The sequence below is a fragment of the Megalops cyprinoides genome, chromosome 11 (assembly GCF_013368585.1).
Source record: "Megalops cyprinoides isolate fMegCyp1 chromosome 11, fMegCyp1.pri, whole genome shotgun sequence".
NCBI classification, from domain to species: Eukaryota; Metazoa; Chordata; class Actinopteri; order Elopiformes; family Megalopidae; genus Megalops; species Megalops cyprinoides.
In genome coordinates, this window is record NC_050593.1 from 18389874 (window position 1) to 18408172 (window position 18299).

Genomic DNA, 18299 nt, shown 5'->3' on the forward strand with positions numbered 1-18299 from the left:
GGACTTGAGGGCTGGGGGCTGATGGGATTTGTAGTTTTGGGAGGGCACCGGCAAATGGGGCTGCACAACATGAGCTGTGACTGTGGGGGAGTTTCCTGTGTTTGCTTTTAAATCTTTTATTATTGATTTGTATTGTGTTTGAGAGATGCAAGAGGCAAAATACATATGAAACATTTTAAATGTGGTAGAGAGATGCCGGTATGTCAATACCTATTTGTTTATTGCCTTTGTTCAGTTAATTGATTTATTTGATGCTTCTTAGTTTATTCTAATTAGTCTTAGTTTATTCTCCTTTTTAAGAAGCAGCATTCAGTCAGTAGGGAGGCAGCTGGCTAAGAATGTGGTGGTGTCTAGAGCAGCTGTATAATTGGTGTGTTCTCTTCTTGCCTGCCTTAGGAAATTTTATTTGTATTTTGTTTTGTCTTCTTTTTGTATGTGCTAGTAGTTTTTTTCATTAAGTTAGTTTAGTATTATTTTGTTACTTTCTCCTGTCACGGGTTTGGGTGAATAAAATACGATCACAGCATCACCAAACCTTTGGTCTCATCAGTTTTTTTTTTCCTCTCTATCGCCTCTTGGCTATTCTACAACAATAAGAGAAGCATCCTACTGGCTTATGTCTGTATGATTTCTGTAATTGTGTTTATGTTCTATGTTAGCTGGAATTGAGAGATTTGTGGGTGGCTTCAGTAGACAGTGAGGTGGGGCAAATGAGGAATGTGTTCATTTGGTTAATTCCATGACATGTGTGATACAGGGAACGAATAGCTGTAGATCTTGAGAGATCAGTTATCTATTGACTAGAGACTTGTGTGTGATGCTGTTAAGGGGGGAACGTGGGTGAATCAATCAAAGCAACCTTGAAATTTTTGGGTTTTTTGTGTTATCACTTCTGTTATCACCACATACCTCTTGTGTTTTGGTGATATTAACACATGGTGTTATTACTTTGATACTGTTGCCAGTGGCACATTCCCACATAAATTACAATACCAGTCAAAACACACACATACTCTTACAGGGGCTTTTCCTCTATTATTACTATTTTCTGCATTTTAGAATAATAGTAAAGGCATCAAAACTATGAAATAACACAAATTTAATTATGTTCTGATTAATAAAGTATTAAATCAAATCTCTTAGATTTTAGATTCTTCAAAGTAGCAAAAAATATTTTGTAATATTTAAACATTTTGGAAAGAAAATATACATAGGCAACAACTTCACTGTTTATATTTGTCTAAGAACCAAATTTCAGGAATTTAAGCATGAGTCTTTAGATCAAAATGTCAATGAATGCATGTTTCCCATTATGTTAATCAGGTATGTCCAAGCTTTTGACTGGTACCGTACATACCATACATACCAGTTGCACCCCATTCTAGCTAAGGTTTCAAACAATAGAACACAGCAAGCTTGGCATTAATGACACAGTAGTATGTAGTGTTTAAGGGCTCATCCTTGAGACCACTGCTGCTTCCCTCAAGGCATCCTCATCTATACCCAGTGAGTAAGCAAGCAAAAATGGAGCACTCTTCCAAAACACTGTCCAGAAATAATAATAATAAAAAAAAATCTTTCAGATCCACACTATGATGCTGGCTTTCTCATTCCTTTCCCATTCCTTCCCTCAGTGTTGTCTGATTTCTTCTTCCATTTCCTCATCCGCAGCAGCACGTGCCAACCACCTGTCAACAGGTGAGTCTTCTCAGGACTCTCAACTACTCCATCTCCCTTGTCTTACACAGATAGCAGGAGGTATGAGAATAGATGCCTTCCTTAGCGTGTAAGGGGTCCACCCTGTAAGTGTGCTTCAGCTTCTATAGCTGGTCTGGCTCATCTGCTTTTCTCTGGCACTGCAGGTGAACACTTGCACCTCTCTGAGAGCTTGCTTGCCCAGAGGCAATCAATCACTCACCCCTGTCCCACTCCCCAGCTTTGCCATCTGACACACAGCACGTTAAAATTTCTCATAATAAGGTCACCTTAAATGTAGAAGATGTGTTTCACATGATAAAAATATTATTACACTGGACCCAGTTTTCTGAAACATGATGTAATGTTTGATTTCTGGTTATTCATTTCCATTGTGTAATTTCACTCAGATCATGGACAGTGAATGTAAATTGTATTTTCACATTAATGTTGTATGTTACAACTGAATTTTTGGAACTGTATACTTATTGTATTGTGAGCTATTGGGATACAATGTGTCCCAGAGAGAGGGACACTTGTGCAAGAGAGAGAGGCACAGCAGGACAACTCTGAGAAAGACTGCCATGACCACAGTATAGACTGCATGCTCAAAGTGAGGTGGATCTGACAAGACAGAGCAGGTGATATTAGATGTGGTGGGAGCAGCACTGTGACAGGGAAGCAGAACCAAGCCCTGTCTGCGCAGCGTAATGGGTTTTCCTTTGACACGCGACTGCATTGTTAAGTAGCGCCCAGCTTTCAGCTTCTTTGTGGATCTTGCCAAAGGGATCTTGATTTAGCACAAGAAAGCATCCGATTACAACATGATGTGCATGCAGGCACATTAAACGCAGCAGCGTAATTATGGAAATGCCATGATTCTTATTTGTTTCTGTCAGTCTTCTATCTACTGTAGAAGGAGCAGGAGTGGATAAGGCCCCAGAGATGCAGGGATACACGCAGTATGCAATGAGAGGTGGTTCTACAGGCAAGAATGACACAGTGAATGGCACAGATGCCTTAGTGTGGGGGAGGTAGGTGTTTTTTTCAGCACACATAAGTCTTTTAAAACAAACACATGAAACAGCCACAGCTGTATTGGGTTGGGGGTGGGGTGGTTACATTAATCACAATGACAGATGTAAAATAAATCATTTCATTTATTGTACTCTTCTGTTTGGGACTCAACTGCTTGACTGTGGTTTTCTCATAAGTGAACAGTCTGCTGCAGTGTAACTTTCAAGTGAATTGAATTCCAAAGTTGGCGGTTCTCAATCACCAGGAGCACAGCAGCCCTGACCGTTAATATTTACTCTGCTTATACAGTTCGCTAGCAGGTTTGCAATGCAATATCTCACAGAAATGCTACATTTCAAGTTTTCTAGCTCACAGGTGTAAAAACTAATTCTTTTATTGACATGCTACATGTGATTTTGTCAGAGCGCAGGCACGGGCTCACTCACAGACCAAGAAAACTCAGGTTCCAAATGGTTTATTGAGATCATAGGGCAAGTTCATAGTGGGAGAACAGGCAGAGTCAAAAACCAGGAAGGCAGTCCGAAGCAGAATCAACGAAGAGTGGAAATCAAAAAGCAGGAACAGGCTGGGTCAAACCGGGCAGGCAGATCAGGCAACCAAGGCAGGACGGCAGGCAGGGACATGGTCAGAAGTCATGCAGGAGGAGGAGGATGATGATGATGATGGTGATGGTGATGAATGATGAATGATGAATGATGAATGATGAATGAACAATAAATAATGAGGCTGATATGAAGCAGACAAAAACCTAGACAAACTAGCAATAAGACAGACACAAGCAGGGAGTATAAAGGGCTGGGGCTGACGAGGAGACAGGATGCAGGTGCATGGGCAGGCAGGCAGGTGGAGGCGAGGGACAGGGCGGAGAATGGGGCAGGGCTGGATCACAAGGAAGCAGTAAACAAAAACACATGGACCACATAGACAGACAGGGAGAACACCAAAACAACAGCTAGGGGGCCGGAGTACTGACAGATTTTGATTTTAGCATTCTTCTGTTGAACTGCATAGTGAAGATAGATAACAGATAATCAACTGGGGGATGGATTTCTACATGGATAATGGATTGATAGATAATGATAATGGATATTTATTATATGAATTATTACATAGCAATAATTTAATAAGGAAATTTAATAAGGAATTAGGGGACCTATGGTGTATTTTGACTGTTCTGACTAGACAGTACAACAGACATGTATGCTGAGTGTTTAAGAAGGAAGAACCCTGATACTGAAGTATAGTGTTCATAGAAACCTATGATTTATCATTGCTGAAAATGTCTTGCTGTGATGTTTTGTTGTGATGTCTGCTTACATAAATTAAAAGAATGAATGACACATTGTTTCAAAATTACAATTTTATTTGCTATTTATTTCCAGTGTTGAACACTCTAACTTCAACACATGTCCATGATGCGCCTCATGGACATGAATCTCATGTTCATGTATCCCATGTCTCTGAAGTTCCTGTACTCCCCAGGCCTCATGTACCACATCCTGCCTCTGTAGTGGGGGTGCTCGTAGAACAGCCAGTGGCCGTCCATCACATTGCAGGAATGGCACTCAGACATGCGGTAACGGTCCATGATGGAGTCACAGTCATCCATGATCTCGTACATCTGACCACCGAAGTTCTCCCTCTCGTAGATTCTCATTCTGTAGTTCCCTCTGTACTGTTGGTGAACAAAAGTCACAGAAGCACCATTAACACATTAGGTGGAACACCGGCTTAGGAAAGTACTTTTATGAATTTACAAATGCATGGGATTCATTGAATATTAGAAATGCTACAGTTACAGGGCAGAAAGTGCTGGTGGATTTCTGTCAGTAAAGGATTATAACTCACCATGGGGATCATACGGCAGGAGCGGATTCCGTCGAACATGCCCCAGCGAGAGTAGTCAGAGTACTCGCCCCTCCTCAGGAAGTACTGGTTGCCCATGTAGTTGGAGCGGTCATAGACCATCCAGCACCCGCTCTCTACCCTGCAGGAGTTGCAGCGGCTCAGGTAGGAGCTGAAATCAGCACAGTCGCTGCTACACTCATAGTAGCGACCGCCAAAGTTCCTTTCCTCGTAGAAGGTGATCTGGAAAGTAGTTGGGGAAAAATTAATGAGATGCGAATTGTAAAAAACGAATCACACATCTCGTATAGTGTGATCATCAGTTCAGTTAGACCACTTAAGATCAGAAGATCTTCAGTGTAACATTGAGAGCACAGCATTCAACCCATTCTTGCCTCCATGCTAATCCCAGCAAATTTATTTCTGCATACATAGCTCTCTGTGATGAAGTAATTTGTAGTGTCACATGTAATATGACTTACATGTTTGTATGCAATTACAGATTTATATGAATTTAAAACAGTTTATGGTATGAATATATGTTTTCATCTTTTACAATGCAGTTATTTAATAGCAATTGGTTTTTTAAATTTCTTTCTCCAGTTCCATGTAAAAAAAAGTTGCCCATTTAGATTTTGCGGAAAACAGGAATACAGAAAACATATTCCGAGGCTCCATATGTACAAAGACCCAGTCAATATGAAAATCATTTGTGGCAAACTGTACAATCATCCTTGCAGAGACCAATGCTCTACAAAGCTAGGAAGCGAGCAGGCATCAGACGCACACATTCTCATCAAACATGAGAACGGACTGACTGGAGCATAACATGAGAGCTAACTGACAGCACTGCAGAGTGCTGGGCTGAAAAAAACAGGGACATCTTGAGGAGGCTCCTTTTCAGTTTGGGTCCCAAGCATTGATACAAAGAGAGTGTGTACTACTCATTTGGGAAGGCTGAATTTAAAAATTGTCATTTTCAGTGGAATTGTATCTGCGAGAGGACTGATTTGGTCAGGAAAGTGTGCGCGTCCACACTGTGTCGTGGCGATGGTAATGACTCACCCGGCCCATGCTGCTGGCTGATGTTGATGTTCTTTCAGAGCTGTGCTGCTGAACTCTGGACTGTGTGCCACATATATACCCATCATGCCCCCTGAAGCTTCGGTGGCGCCATTGTGTGAAAACCCCTGACTCATCCACCCATTCAGGGTGCACGGCCCGGCTTTTTCAAAGCGGACTCCAAAGGGTTATTATTTGTCGGTGAATGCATTTAGAGGTAAGGGCTTATTTTCATATTGTTCCCTTTGCACTACAGAAAAACAGAAAATTCTGTGCATTAAAAGTCATTTAGGCATACATTAGGCTAGACACACAAGTGTGCTGGAAGAATACTCCAGGTCAACATAGCCAGTTCAGTACAGCATGATGCATGAAGTTACAGTATACACAAACATACACATATACATACCTACATACATGCACACACGTATGTGTGTGTGTATGTATGTATGTATGTACATATATACATATATAATATGTATACTATATATAGTATATTTATATATATATGCACATGTTTTTCAGTATGTAAAAAAAAGATATTACAGCGGTGGCTTTGGCGGACATATTGTTCAGGCTGAGGCACTGGGGCACCATGCAACAGGTGTGGATACAGTATGTCACTCATGCTCACTCCTATCAGACACTGGTTATCGAGGGACTGACCTCTCTTCACTAGTATCTTTACTCACCATTCCTCAGGAAGTACTGGCTCCCCATGTAGTTGGGGTGGCCATAGGTCATCCAGCAGACGCTCTCTACCCTTTAGGGGGGACGGAAGCTCAGGTAGGAGCTGAAATCTGTGCAGTCGCTGCTACACTCATAGCAGCAAGTAAGTTCCCGTCATTGTAGAAAATGGTGAGGAAGAAAAATTAATTTACATTACTATCCCACATTACTAAATATTATCAGCTCTCTCAATTTAGCTCTGACACACTGTTCATTGCTTTCAGACATGAATCAGTAAGGAAACTCAAAACTGTAGCAAAGCTGGTTCTGGAGTCTCAGTCTTGTTAGCGAAGGTGTTATTCTCTTTAGTTGTTTTGTACTGGTGAACATATTCAAAAGACAGGCAAGAGGGTGAAAATGGGTAACCCAGAAGTATTCATTTAAAATATCATGAAAAAATATTACATCATAGTACCACTTCTGTGTTCTCATGATGAGCCTTTTGCATCTTCCTTGTTAGCATCAGAGACTGTTTGCATAGATTGTCGTTACCCATGATGTCCCAGTGTGCTGTCTGACTGAAACACAATCATTTGAGGCTACAGTCAATGTGAAAGGTGTTCACAAATTTCAAATTTTGACAGATGTTTAAGTTTCAATTTAACATTTAACATTGTGCTTTACAGAAAAAGCCATTTCAAATGATATAATATCTTACATATTCTGTATAATATATTGACACTGTATTCAACTAATTCAATGTTTATTCATCAAAGTTTGCTCTTATTTGTGGGATATACATTTAATCAAGTCTTGTACGGTTTACATAGGTACAAGAGTATAGATACATCTATGAATGTAAATTATGCCTTTCAGACAGTAACATCTCTCACAAAATAGGCACTGCTTAACGCTTTAGTGTGCACTAAATGGAAATTCTATGTTCACAGATAGGCAGTACTTCACAGAAGGGTACTCCACCTGGAAAGTACACTAAAAAGGAAACAGCTCATGTGCAGTTCATATGAGCAATCATTGACCTGCCAGCCACATGGATACTTAAATTAGAGTACTACAAATTTGCTTATATTACATATAGTATGGAACAGTGGTTGCCTAATTCTTACTTGGTATGAGTATAGCTACAAGACGCTGGTTCAAGTTTTGCTATATTTTTGACTGAACGATTTAATAAATCATAATTTAGTGATGTTATAATAGTATCTCTTCAGTATAATAAACCATATTTTTTGGGTGGAACTGGCATTCATACTCATTTATTATAAATTTGCAAAATTGTCTTTAACAGAGATGAGTAAAATGTATAAATGGGAAAAAATAATATATGCAAAAATATATGGCAAAAATTGAATCTGTGTGTTGTAGCTATGCTCATGCCAAGTATGCTAACAGAATCACATGAATAATGGTTATAAGCTTTTGTACAACTAGCTAGACAATGATCAGTGCATTAAGTAGCTGTTGTAGGGAAAAGAACACATATATCAGGTTTGATTGCATCATTTGACTTTATTTAGGCAGCTGCCTCAGGTTGTTTTAGGGCCAGATGTGGAAGAAATATGTTGCATACACCCCTTCACTTATATATCTGTACTAGCTAAAGTACACATCCATAATATTATTATTATACTAACAATATTATTGTTTACAAAGTCTTCTCTTTTCTTTCACAAATGCTATTATTTAACATTGTCTGGTAAACCATAATAACTGAAATCAGCCTTGCATGCATCATTTACCATCTTCCTCTGTATATGCCAAAATATTTTTGCACACAAGCGTAGGCATTAATGTTTGAAGTCAAACTGACATTTCAAAAAGCATTTTTCTCATTCTAGCATAATAAATGCCACTGCATGTTTTATCTCTCTGACTACTTCCAGGCTGAGTTTCCCAGTAGCACTTACTGGCATTTTAATTTTTAATGTTACCAATTCCCTTTTTCACTCCAAGTTTACATGAGACTTGTCACTGTGGAGAATTAAGAGGGTGGTGCAGCAAATGCAATCCTGTGATAAACTCGCATAACAACAGCATTTATCCTTCACACTCCACTTCCCACAATGCACCAGGACAGTGAATGCCAGGAGACTGATTCTGCTGTGGACCTGGGAAACATTAGTGTATAACTCTGAAGTTCACCGAGAGTACTACATACCTCTGACCTGTTCAGAATACTCTGCTTTGAAGATATTTGCTAGGCAGCATTTAACATTAAGGCTCAGGTCATTTAGAATTAATATACGGTTAAAATGTGATTGACCTAAGAGTTCTGTGTATAATCTGAGAGATGTGCTTATACACATCTTTTTTATTCTCTGAAGCACTTTTTGTATACTGTATACTGCTGGAAGGTGCCATTCATTTAAAAGATTATTATTATATTATTATCATCTGAGGGACTCATAGGTACCCAATGAATCACTGGATGCCCAGAACATGCGATGATGGAATGCCAGCTGATAAAACCTACTCTATGCCAGTGAAACAAGGCCAGTTGTGTCCTGCCCCAATGGAGTCATGGTCACTCTCAGTGAATGACACACACATCTCTGACTCTAATCCGTATCTGAACTGTACTCTGGCCTGTTAACCAACTTGAAATTAGTTTTTAAACAGTGCACAAAATAGTTTCTGTTTTTTATGACCCCGTAGTTATTACATCAATGTATCAGCTTTGTACAGAATTTATGGGGTTCTTTAAGCACGTTTGTGGCAAAGTAATTGTTCATCCATGTTCTTGTTACCCTGTTGAATTTCAGACCACTTACATTCCTTAGTGTGGACAACAAGAGGTTGCTCAAGGTACTTCCTGAAAAAAGAACAGATCACATTTTAACCAATCTGAAAATGTAAGACTGAAGTAACATTTACACTAATGCAGTAGTTTATGTTAGGGTATGTCCAGTAGAACATCTGCCATTTTGTGATTCTTATTTAAAAGGAAACTGATACAGTAATACAGTGCTATTCTATCCAGTGAAGCTTTTTTACTGGTTAACAAATTTCCCTCAAGATATTTTAATGAAGATGCATGAAATAACAGGATTAAGAATTTTATTAGAGCTTTAATGTAATGTTAGAACAGTCTAATTTTGTTGCTCTGGATAAAATTTATAATTGTGGCCTGTGGTAGCCATTTCATTTCATTTCTAACGATCCTCGATGTTTCTGCCCTATACAGCAAACAGTAAAGTAGCTACGTCACAAATGCTTATGTTGTCACATAATAACCCTTTGCAGTATGCTTTGCCTAACAGTATAGGCTGATGAGTAAGGGCTTTAACACAATGTGGTGACAGATTCTTTGGGTGTTGGTTCAGGTATAAAAGAGACAGTAGTTCAGAGCAGCCTCAGTTCAGCTTTGAGGTTGAATGACTATGACAATGGGCAGGGTAAGTGCAGTCACCTGATGCAGGTTTGAGTTTTAATGATTTATCCACCTTATCAATCTTCCATTGATTTTACATTTTAAATAGAAAAAAAAGTACATATGTTTATCTGTGCTAATATAATCAACATTGGAATACAATATATTTATGGTTTGTTTCTAGATCATCTTCTACGAGGACAGGAACTTCGGCGGTCGCTCTTATGAGTGCATGAGCGACTGCGGCGATTTCAGCTCCTACCTGAGCCGCTGTTACTCCTGCCGGGTGGAGAGTGGATGCTGGATGATCTACGACCGCACCAACTACATGGGGAACCAGTACTTCCTGAGGAGGGGCGAGTACTCTGACTGCTCCCGCTTTGGTATGAGCGACTGGATCAGGTCCTGCCGCATGATCCCCATGGTAAGAAGAATTATATTCCTTTGATATAGAAAACCTTTGATTAGTTGTTTTTTTATTGGTTTACACATGGATAATATATGTGCAGGATAACCTTTGGAGGTATCTACTCAAGTCTTAACACAATTAATTTCAAAAATAGCATCAATTACTCAATCAGTCTAATGCAAATTTGGTGTTTTACATTTCAAATATCACAGCTAATATTTTGTATTGTGTTTCCTAAACAGTACAGAGGAAACTACAGGATGAGGATGTACGAGAGGGAGAACTTCGGCGGTCAGATGCATGAGTGCATGGATGACTGTGACTCCATCATGGACCGTTACCGCATGTCCGACTGCCAGTCCTGCCATGTGATGGAGGGCCACTGGCTGTTCTATGAGCACCCCCACTACAGAGGCAGGATGTGGTACATGAGGCCTGGGGAGTACAGGAACTTCAGAGACATGGGATACATGAACATGAGATTCATGTCCATGAGGCGCATCATGGACATGTGTTAAAATGACAGTTTCTAGCACTGGAAATAACGATGATTAGCAAATAAAATGTTGTCATTTTAATTTATTTTATTATTCTTTCTTTTTGTGTTTTTTGTATTCAGCAGATATACATTACAACAACATAAATTCCCAGCACTGATTAATATATAGGTTTTCACCAGAAATGCATATCAAGATCGGGGTTCTAGCTGCTTCTCTAAACACTGGGCAGATCTTGTCATTGTACCATGTAGTCAGCAAATTGCAAAATAGTTTAATTTCTAATTTCTTATTTTATAGAGTCATGCCAAAACTGTTATCCACTGCATTTCTATTTGGCACTTAGTTTTAGAAGGTGCGTGGCAGGTAATGGCTTCGCGGTAGACTGGATTCCTGCCGAGGAGGTGCACTTGCTTCACACCACAGTAACCTCATCAATTTACAACCACTGCACATTTATAATCATGATTACGACATTAGAAGGACGGAGAAAATGGGATGGATCACACAAAATATAACTGGGTACAAACACAGCCTAATTAATTATTTGCAGTAATGGCAGAAAGGGGGAATTATTTCACCCTTTAAAATAGCAGTTCGGTCTAATGTAACACAGTAGAAAATGGGGTAATATGCCTTTAAAACTTTCGGCCAATCAGAGTATTACTGTAAGTGAACTCACACCAAACATAAGAGAAGGCATTTTTTTGTATTTTATTTTTGGGTGCACCCGACCAATCAACCCGACCACCCGACCAATCAAGTGTCAATTGTCAATACATTCCCAGTTTATCATACATCCTGGTCTCAGTCCTGTTATTTACACCTCCTGCCGAACCTATACTTCTGTGACTACTAGCCCAAATCCTATTAAAACAATTTCCAGTAGCATAAAAGGTGCTATGGGTTACACTAATAATAACTCATGAGAGAGCATCACAAAGTGCTGGATACAGTCTGTTTTCTAGCGGGAATTTTCTAGAAGAAAAGGAAGTTTGGTCTTGGTCATCTAGGACCTCCTTCCTAACCAGGTCCTCCTGATCACAAGAGAGTTTGGATTGTTTATCCTAGGCTTGAATTCAATCAGCATTTGTCTTTAGCTTTACTCACAAGTGAATGTAAAGGTTACTGTTATTTGTAACTTTTATTATTATTCACAAGCACAGTTTGTCAAATTTAGAAAGCACAAAACAATTGCTCTTCTGTTAAAGGATTTTGTCTTATTAAGTGTACTTTACTTAGTTTGGATTAGCAATTAGTTCTTAAGCATGCATGTTCGATGACCAGTCTATCAGTACTCATCTCACTGATCTCCAAACATTTACATGGGTCACTGAAAATGTTGAACCATCATCAGCTTTAGTGTTGGGAAAGCTTGAGTTTCATAATTAGTTGGAGCATGACCCTCAATCACACGACCAGCTCATTTTACCTACATATGCCCACCTCCAAAAATAAATGCTGACTTTAATGACGCAGAAATGCTCTCTCTGCCAATCTAATCTCATCTGCTGTATCAGAAAAGCTCTATTCCTAATAAATCCAGGGCCATCATTGTCCACTGCCTTACCTGTCATGCCTACGCCCGCTCTGCAGGTCATCTCCAGATCTCCCCACATCCGATGCAGAGCGCGAAACAAGACACCCTCATACAAACGGAAACACGTACGTACGAGCCCGCTCCCCTGCTAACAAACAGATGGCAGTTAGTGAGTCAGCCGCACCACCAACCATCCTTCTCTCTTCAGACAGCGTGCGTAAGAAAGCCTCCTTTCCTCGACTCCCACAACCACCTACACGAAGCAGAAATGCACCTGTGCATCTGCGGCCCTACCCCTTCCTCACTTGCAGGTTAGCTCCCAACCCTTCAAACATTCAAAGCTTTTTATTTCAAATGTTTGTGTTTAACCTTTTGTAGCTGTTTAAGACAGTAAAGACAGCCACCTGCGTGTGTGTGAGAGACCCATTTTTTCATCTACCTAAAGATAGCAGACTGCAATATTTGGAAAGGTCTATGCACAAAATGACCTTTAAAATATCATTTTTATTAATAATTGTCCTTTATAAAAACGGACATGATGCAAACTCTACTTTTTGCGGTCTGGAGGGGGTTAACGGCTTTTTACTAAACTAAATGAATTTAAATTATTAATTGCATTTATGATACGCTACAATGTCACTTTTGGGTCAGTTGAAACTCAAAGGTCATGGCTCTCTATCAACAGGAGCACATTGGCCCTGAGTTTATATATTAACTCTTAGTTAGCTAGCAGGCTTGCAAAGCAATATATTATAGAAGACTTGCAATTTATGTCTATGTAACCCGTAAGCTTACAAACTAAAGCGTGCTGGTCACCTGCTACTATTTTGATTTTAGCATTCCTCTGCTGAATTGCACAGTGAAGATAGATAATGGATAAAGGATTATGGATATTGCAGTAATTTATAAAGGCAAGAAAGAATTAGGGGAACTGTGGGGCATTTTGATAGTTCTTGAGACAGAACAGACAGTTGTGACTAGACAGTACAAAGTAAAGTTCGGGCTAGTGTTTAGAGAAAGATCCCTGAAATTCAAGTGATGTGCTGGTAGAAAGCTATAAATTAATTGCTACAGGATTTTTTTTGTTTTATTGTGATGTTGTAGATGTACTTATATAACACAAAAAAGAATGAATAAGACAGTTTTTTTAAATGACAACATTTTTATTTGCTAATCATTGTCATTTCCAGTGCTGAACACTAACTTCAACACATGTCCATGATGCGCCTCATGGACATGAATCTCATGTTCGGGTATCCCATGTCTCTGAAGTTCCTGTACTCCCCAGGCCTCATGTACCACATCCTGCCTCTGTAGTGGGGCTGCTCGTAGAACAGCCAGTGGCCGTCCATCACATGGCAGGAATGGCACTCAGACATGCGGTAACGGTCCATGATGGAGTCACAGTCATCCATGAACTCGTACATCTGACCACCGAAGTTCTCCCTCTCGTAGATTCTCATCCTGTAGTTTCCTCTGTACTGTTGATATTAAAAACAAAATGACAATGGCAGTCAGCGCATTCTGTGCACGCTGTTACTTTTCCTGCTGCCCATATTTGAAAAGTAATCGTGACATCACAAATAACATGATAAAGAAGCCTTTTAGAATATGCAGCACCTTAATTCTAGGACAGTGCTTCCCAGTCCTTGTTCTGGTGACCCCTGGGTATGCTGGGTTTCATTCTTGAATGTGCTATTAGCTAAACAGTGCTCTTTAGTTTAAGAAAAAATATGTATTCATATCTCTTTGTATTACTAATTTCTTTAAGGGACTTGATTGAATAGAAATTTCTTATAGAAATATCTCACATGTATGCTTTTGTCAGAGCAGACATATTTCCAACAGCATAACTGTAACAAAACTGGCAGCAGGATATTTAAGTGATGTCAGAGATCAGTAGTCACTTAAACACTGAAATAAATTTAACAGATTCCAGACAGCTTAGCTGAAATGAAAACCATCAAGTACAGGTATTGGGAAACAGCAGCTTAAAAGATATCCAAGATGGTGGAAATTGCTTGAACATAGGATTGCTTAATGTTGGCCCAAAATCTAAAAGCTTGTCCAGCTTGTCAATAGTAGGGAAGGCAGCTAATCTTAATCAATTAGCTAAAATCACTGAACCAGGTGGTAAGCAATCTAGCTGGAATAAATACTTAGACACTACAGGCCTGCAGGACACTGGATGAACAGACCTGACACATCATGCTTTTAATGATGTTCTGGTTGGCCTTTAATATGCTAAACTGTGCAGTAAATATGTATGAAATGCTGAAAAAACAAATTATTTACTTACCATGGGGATCATGCGGCAGGAGCGGATTCCATCGAACATGCCCCAGCGGGAGTAGTCAGAGTACTCGCCCCTCCTCAGGAAGTACTGGTTCCCCATGTAGTTGGAGCGGTCATAAACCATCCAGCATCCACTCTCCACCCTGCAGGAGTTGCAGCGGCTCAGGTAGGAGCTGAAATCGCCGCAGTCGCTCATGCACTCATAAGAGCGACCGCCGAAGTTCCTGTCCTCGAAGAAGATGATCTGGTACAACAACAAAATACATTAGTTATGCATTCATTAGGGACATAGTGTGTACATAGTGCCTACACTATTTCCTGTTTGTCTCTGGCTGCTCGATTCCAGAAGGATCAAACTCAGTACTTGGAGAGACAATATATGCTACAACTCTGCTGTAAACTGTCTATGCCTTAAAAACTAAATTAATTTGTTGATTTACATTTCAGCTTGCACCCAAAGCCAAAACATTAGACAACAGCGAATTCTGAGCACTACATGAATTCTTGAATACATGAATTCATACAGCTAATTAAATAATTGAACCATCAAGCAAGAAGACCTGACTGGCACAAGAACAAACACACACACATCCCTCCATGAGTCTGAAATGCTCACACTATTCATGTTTATTAACACAGATGGAATCCTACATTTTCAGATGTGAAGAACTAATTCCATAGTAGAACTACAGAGTTCTGACAAGATTTCTGATTGTCAGCCAGATTTAAGGGATTTAATTAGTTGCCTATAAACAAGATTTCAGTCTAAATTTTGTAAATCAAACATCTTTATCCTAGTTTTGCTATTTTTGCCCACCACTCTTTAATTGCTACAAAAATGTTATATGTTAATCTCATTCTTCTCCTTTGAGATTCACAGTCTAAACTGCAACACTTGTTCACAATCTGGCTCTAATCCTCTAAAGTCCAGATAATTCCAAATTAGGTCCCTTATACTACACTCTGCTTTTGCTGCACATACACACTAAATATCTGTGAAGAAAATGAAATATCGAGTCACATCAGGTACCGAGAGTATTCGATCAGTACATACCTTGCCCATGTTTGATTCACTTGTGGGAGGCTGTCCGTTGAGCTGAGCTTCACTGGGTCTTTTATACATCTAACTGCATGCAGCGGTTTTGTTATTTAAATGCCTCAACCTGATGAGTAAGCAGAATTGAATGTGCTGTAAATTTCAGTCAGTTAGTCAATTTTTGGTCAGTCAGCTACTGCTCTGTCATCGCTCCCTCATGGTCCTTCACAAAAGGGAGGCCCGTGCCTGTAATAGGTTGTTCACAACTATGCCAGAGTGCACATCTAATAATAGGTTTAATTTAAAATGAATTGTTAAGAATGATTCCAATAGTTTTATCATCGTATCATTGTATTTTTAGTTTAGTTTAGTTTTATAACTGTACCATTGTGACAACGTTTTACATTGAAAAACATTTTGGGTTCATTTTCTTGAAAAGGCTACAGTAACAGGGTTAAATATTGCATTTAAACTCAAGTTCTTTTGAGCTGATCTAAAATGGTAGATTTAATGAATAAATTTTGGTTTCGATATTAGTCAGTGACTTTTTAAGGCTTCCCGCACAGGTGTCGTGACAACACGAGAAAACATGAGACAGATCCCCCATAAGTGTCAGACTAGATTTCAAGCAACTTTCCACCGGTGAATTTGATTTACCATGCAGGAACAGGCGTAAGTTATTCGGCACAATTTTGTGACATTATTGAAAATAGGTGGCATTTGCCAATTTATTTCTCGATCACACGCACAACCTACACGTATTTAATACCAACGTAGAGAATATAGAGGGTATTACGCTAAATCAGGTGTCTTATCCAATATCCAAAATCTAACCGTAATTATCCCTGCTGAGCTAGGACATTACCACAGATATGATTGTACCTATGATTCAAGGGAGAGGGAGAAGGTCCTGTCAGGAATGTAGCTGCTGCTTCCCAAACTGGCCACCAGAAATTCTTTGTTATTTAACCCTGCTCTGTTCAGTTTTGAGTTGCCATACCTTGTGTATATTCTTGCCCAAACCTGTTTTTATTTCGCGAGTCTTCAATAAAAGTAACTTGAACTTGAACATTATCTCCTGTTTCTCGAGTCATCTCTGCATTTGGGTTCACCCTGCTCGTCGCCACAGTTAAACCGATGGGATAGCTATAATATATAATGATATAAAATATATTTCTAAATCTTAAGTAAGACAGGAGTAGGCATTACGGGCACAGTGTTTTTCCAGACAAATGCAGCACATGTTGGCACTGAAACTGTCACAGGTACACCGAATTTTAAAGCTACACGCAGGAAGTATAAAGTATAGGTCTATGATCACTAATTACCTAGCGACACTCTACTCAGAACAATCTTCTGAAATAATATAATGATGTTGTAATTAATGGCGTCCGATTAATGGCGACATGTAATGTGTCTCAATGCAATAAATCGGCATAATACAATGTGGGAGTACAGACGAAGTTGTGCTGAAAATGCAGTATTGATTCTGGTCGTAATAAACTCGTTTTTAAATGTTTAATTACGTGACAAACCTGAGCAAAACGTCTGTGGGTGACATATTCCTTAACTTTTGAGGACATTTTCGAAGGAGGCTTATTGTCATCCAGGGTTGAATTACAGCGCCACCGCTGTCATTCATTCTATTTGAATCACTCGTTGAAAATGCATAATCACATTGACAGCTCAGCTCAGCATCGACACTAAACAGAACTTATGTCTTGTTTGGAGGGGTTTATCTGCGGTTCCACATTATTTTTATAGACACACAAACTGTAAGCCTAGTGTGCAATAATCTTGATTATTCTAATTTGTGAAATGAGAAAAGATATATAGTAGGTGTAAAAAGTATCAATCAATAACTCAGAATACCACGTTTCATTCAGGACTGCTCCACTATGTGTAAATAATATTGCTGGAAAAATATAGATACCTACATCTGATTTCCAATCAATAGCAAAAAAGGAAAACTCTGTTATTTGCAAAGTAAAGGGTAAAACTAGCCACAGAAGTCAGTTAGCTGCTAATGTACTCTATATGATTAGAACTAGCTAAAATAATGTAACCATTTATTATGTAAATGTATACTGTGTGGGAGGATCAATGTTTGGGTTAACATCTTAGCTTAGCAGGGATACTTATAGCTAGATATTGGAAAGCAGACCTGAGTAACACACACCAGACACTTTACATTTATATTTTATTATTACTTTATATTTTATTAGTAGCATTTCTGCTCTTTTTCCAGACACATCCAATGAAGTGGCATTAAAAGTTGCACAAAAACAGCACTATAAAACACATAAAAAAGCATCAATGGAAAATGTAGTGCTGACATCTCAAGTGCATATCTAGATTAACATGTAAGTGAAATGCAATATGGGAAGAAGTATACCATTCAAAATGCAATGCAAACACATAGCCTGAGGTAAACATCCACGTCTAATTACAAGCCAAGCATCCTAAGAAAGCTGAGCACAGGGGTCTTGATGTACAGTTTGTAAGGTCAGATGATTGACTGAAGATGAGAGGAAGCCATCCCCTCACTGCTTGATAAGAAGCCTTAGCAGATGACAGTGTGAGTGAGAGGACAGAGAGTACAGTCTGGTAGGCAGAGAGATTGCAAGATTTTTTTCCATTTCCATTCCCCAGTTGGTAGTTTGGCTCTGTCAACACAGAGTGTGTCAGACAGCCATGAACGGGGGCGAGATGGTCGCACAGGTGTGGAAACAAGAGGGTGAAGATTATCAAGAGCAGATGGGATGGGGGACAAGACAGGATGCAGCAGAATCAGGTGACACTTGCTAGAGGTCTTAACTATG

The 18299-nt window shown here is 39.3% G+C and overlaps 3 protein-coding genes across 3 annotated transcripts; 1 reads left to right on the forward strand and 2 right to left on the reverse strand.

Annotated features, from left to right (window-relative positions):
- Nucleotides 1-4132: 4132 nt before the first annotated feature.
- Nucleotides 4133-5652, reverse strand: LOC118785525 (gamma-crystallin M3-like). The gene is made up of 3 exons (XM_036540240.1): nucleotides 5644-5652; nucleotides 4582-4821; nucleotides 4133-4408 (listed from the first exon to the last, which is right to left on the reverse strand). Exons 1-3 carry the CDS (start codon nucleotides 5650-5652, stop codon nucleotides 4133-4135), a joined length of 525 nt encoding a protein of 174 aa, XP_036396133.1.
- A 4052-nt stretch (nucleotides 5653-9704) lies between these two features.
- Nucleotides 9705-10628, forward strand: LOC118785678 (gamma-crystallin M3-like). The gene is made up of 3 exons (XM_036540520.1): nucleotides 9705-9725; nucleotides 9885-10124; nucleotides 10352-10628. The coding sequence occupies exons 1-3, from the start codon at nucleotides 9705-9707 to the stop codon at nucleotides 10625-10627; spliced, it is 537 nt and encodes a 178-aa protein (XP_036396413.1). The 3' UTR covers nucleotide 10628.
- A 2723-nt stretch (nucleotides 10629-13351) lies between these two features.
- Nucleotides 13352-15513, reverse strand: LOC118785544 (gamma-crystallin M3-like). Its single transcript, XM_036540268.1, has 3 exons — nucleotides 15496-15513; nucleotides 14446-14685; nucleotides 13352-13627 (listed from the first exon to the last, which is right to left on the reverse strand). The coding sequence occupies exons 1-3, from the start codon at nucleotides 15502-15504 to the stop codon at nucleotides 13352-13354; spliced, it is 525 nt and encodes a 174-aa protein (XP_036396161.1). The 5' UTR covers nucleotides 15505-15513.
- Nucleotides 15514-18299: the final 2786 nt, after the last annotated feature.

What these genes read in the sequence shown, in the direction of transcription:
- LOC118785525 (XM_036540240.1), bottom strand. An exon ending in CCTGCCGTATGATCCCCATG is followed by an intron (nt 4,409 to 4,581) that starts GTGAGTTATAAT and finishes GTTCACCAACAG; the next exon opens with TACAGAGGGAACTACAGAAT.
- LOC118785678 (XM_036540520.1), top strand. Translation starts at nt 9,705, where the DNA reads ATGACTATGACAATGGGCAGG. An exon ending in TGACTATGACAATGGGCAGG is followed by an intron (nt 9,726 to 9,884) that starts GTAAGTGCAGTC and finishes GTTTGTTTCTAG; the next exon opens with ATCATCTTCTACGAGGACAG. An exon ending in CCTGCCGCATGATCCCCATG is followed by an intron (nt 10,125 to 10,351) that starts GTAAGAAGAATT and finishes TTTCCTAAACAG; the next exon opens with TACAGAGGAAACTACAGGAT.
- LOC118785544 (XM_036540268.1), bottom strand. An exon ending in CCTGCCGCATGATCCCCATG is followed by an intron (nt 13,628 to 14,445) that starts GTAAGTAAATAA and finishes TAATATCAACAG; the next exon opens with TACAGAGGAAACTACAGGAT.